We start from the raw sequence: 2,977 nt of genomic DNA on the forward strand, positions 1-2,977 counted from the left end.
CATTTCAGAGAAATAGCATACTTGGCACATTGGCATTTAACAATTTTGTTTTACCACCTATTTTGTGGTCTAATGCAAGAACTTGACTAAATTTGTAAGATGTTAGCAACATATTCTTTAAGATACACATTTGAATACTCTTTTTTATTGGTTAAAATTTTCATGAGTTCTACTAAATTGTATGGATTCCATTAAAAGTTGTTTGGACCCACATGAATTTTAACTAATAAAAAAAGTGTATTCAAAAGTGTCTTGTTAGCATTATTCAAATTTGTAGATTCATATGTTCCTCTGTCGATAAGTACCTAAAGAATCTAGCTCAAAATTTCATAATCAGAGATTCAACACGGAAATGTATTGCTGTGTTAACAATCAAGAAAAGCACATGTCATCATTAACTTGGTCTTTCTCTACAACTCTATTGCTAGGGATAACAGAACTACAGTTTACAAGACAAGAACAAAAATCATAAAAGTGATGTAATATGCAGAATTTAAATGTTGTATTCAAAGTCATCTTCCTTCAGACTTCACAAGCTGTGAGAATACTTTACTCATAGAAACACCAGACAGATCATCGAGACTTGAAGCTTCAAATTGTGCAACAGAAACACTTGCTTCATGGCCGAAATTGTTGATCTGCGCAGAGAGTTCACCAATCATATTAGTACTGTTTTCTTCGGGATCGCCTTGAACAACAGCCTCTTGAAGCTGAAGAGCATACTCCAAATTCCACAATACATCTCCCATAGAAGGCCTATCAACACCAAAGTCAGCCAAACACTTTTCGGCAGTTTCTCCGAACTTCCTAAGAGAATCTGGTCTGATTTTCCCTGCAAGTGTTGGATCCACGATTCGCGCCAGTTCACCTTTTTTCTGCCATTTCATTGACCATTCTGCCAAGTTCACCATTTCTCGGGAGAGGGATGGATCAATAACAGGTCTTGCACACAGAACCTCAAGCAGAACTACCCCAAACGAATACACGTCTGATTTTTCTGTTAACTGTTGCCTTCTGAAATACTCAGGATCAAGGTAACCAAAACTACCTTTGACAGCCGTGCTCACATGCGTTTGATCAATTTCCGGTCCAGTCTTTGATAACCCGAAATCAGCAACTTTTGCCATGAGGTTTTCATCAAGAAGGATATTTGCAGACTTTACATCGCGGTGAATAACCGCTTTAGCATAGCCGGTATGAAGGTAATGAAGTCCCCGGGCGGCTCCAATGCATATCTCGAGCCTCTCCTTCCAACTTAAACTGGGGAGATTGGAACCATACAGATGACTCTTTACAGTTCCCTTCTCCATATATTCATATATCAAGATCATTTCATTCCTTTCGTCACAATATCCAATCAATGATACCAGATGACGATGGCGGAACTGAGACAACATTTCAATTTCTGTTCGGAACTCTGCAAGTCCCTGATGGGAGCGAGGGTTCCCCCTCTTACAAGCAACTTTTGTTCCATCGTTTAATTCGCCTTTGTATACCTTACCAAAACCACCTATACCAATAACCCAACTCTCATCAAAACCGTTTGTGGCCTCCTGAACTACCACAAATGGGAAGCGGTATCCAAAGTTCGAAGCAGCGCTCGCTGTTGTTCCATATGAATATTTACTTCCCATTGTGTGAGAAGTTCCATCGTTGATCGATAAAGGAACCCATGTCTTCGAATGACCTTGTTGTGCCAACAACTGTCTTCTTCTCTTGGAGAGTACCAAGAAAATTCCAACCATGGCTACCGCACAAAGTATCCCAAGACTCACGCCAACTATCACACCAACTTTCTGAGAATTCGAACCATGATTTCCGGTGGGAAATACAGCTGTTGATGCACTGAGACTGCTCATAGAGTTGTTAATTTTCATGATCTCTAGTCCATTCAAAATGGCATTAGGATAGTCATTATTTACATCAGAAGGGCCAATACTTATAAGAATTTTATTGTCGACAGACGGGGATGTAACAAAATCCATAAAATACGGAGCAGCCAAAACATTATTACTTTTTGCACCGAGATCAAGATCCTTGGCAGCCAAAAAGGAATCAATGTAAACATCGAAATAGAGTTCATTAAGACCTTTACTGACTATGTCACAGAAGTGAAACCGAACAAGGTATTGAAATTCAGGTTCCACATCAAACTTCCATGTCACATTGAAATTACTAAGTGGATCACTTTTCGAGTTCATCTGTGTTAAAGTACCATAGACAGTAGGTGGAGCAGTATTTTCATTTGGACCCCCTTTTACATATTTAACAGCACCTATACTTGAAAAATTACTAGCCAGGTTAGGTAGTATAAGGAAGCTTGTATCCGGAACCCAAGTTCGATGAAGCGGGTCAGCGCCAGAGGAAACAGTTGGACCACCCATGTTAACTCTGATAACTGTCTCGAGTGCCTGTGTCAACAACCCCGAGTATCCGCTTCGCGGATTTAAGGCTAAAGCATCATCGACAATAAGGTCATCAGGCACAGAAACAACTTCAATTGCATTCACAAAAGCGACAGAATTGTTGGAAGGGGTAAAAGTGATGACAAAGTTGTCTAAAGTAACATTTACTAAGTACTCCTTCATAACAGGATTTTTCGGCACACTAAAGTTACTAAGAAGCACATTGTTTTGGGTGGTAACAGCAAAATTTGCTGCACTAAGATTGTATTTTCCATACGAAATCGGAAAGAAATAAAGACGGATCCAATGCCTACCTTTTTTGTTAACAGGAAATGTGAACTTTGAAGGTGAGTTAAAGATTCTTGCTGTTTGATAGAGAGGTGAAACATTGGTGGAAGTGATTGATTTTAAGGAAGTATTTGCAAGAATATCTTCTTGTGTGGAAAGGAAATTCTTAAAGAAATTATCAGATGTGAAATTTTGGTTACCAATTGAAGTATTTGTGTGTGAGCCACAATCTATAAGGTAATTATCTAAATGAACAAAGTTTGCAGAAAAACAAACATAGGGAA

At 38.9% G+C, this 2,977-nt stretch overlaps 1 protein-coding gene across 1 annotated transcript; it reads right to left on the reverse strand.

Annotated features, from left to right (window-relative positions):
* Positions 1-300: 300 nt before the first annotated feature.
* On the reverse strand, positions 301-2,727 carry LOC101491061 (receptor-like protein kinase HERK 1). Its single transcript, XM_004505864.4, has one exon. The coding sequence runs from the start codon at positions 2,586-2,588 to the stop codon at positions 513-515; it is 2,076 nt and encodes a 691-aa protein (XP_004505921.2). The 5' UTR covers positions 2,589-2,727; the 3' UTR covers positions 301-512.
* Positions 2,728-2,977: the final 250 nt, after the last annotated feature.

The sequence above is a fragment of the Cicer arietinum genome, chromosome 6 (genome assembly GCF_000331145.2).
Source record: "Cicer arietinum cultivar CDC Frontier isolate Library 1 chromosome 6, Cicar.CDCFrontier_v2.0, whole genome shotgun sequence".
Lineage (NCBI taxonomy): Eukaryota > Viridiplantae > Streptophyta > Magnoliopsida > Fabales > Fabaceae > Cicer > Cicer arietinum.

What these genes read in the sequence shown, in the direction of transcription:
- LOC101491061 (XM_004505864.4), bottom strand. Translation starts at nt 2,588, where the DNA reads ATGAAGGAGTACTTAGTAAATGTTACTTTAGACAACTTTGTCATCACT.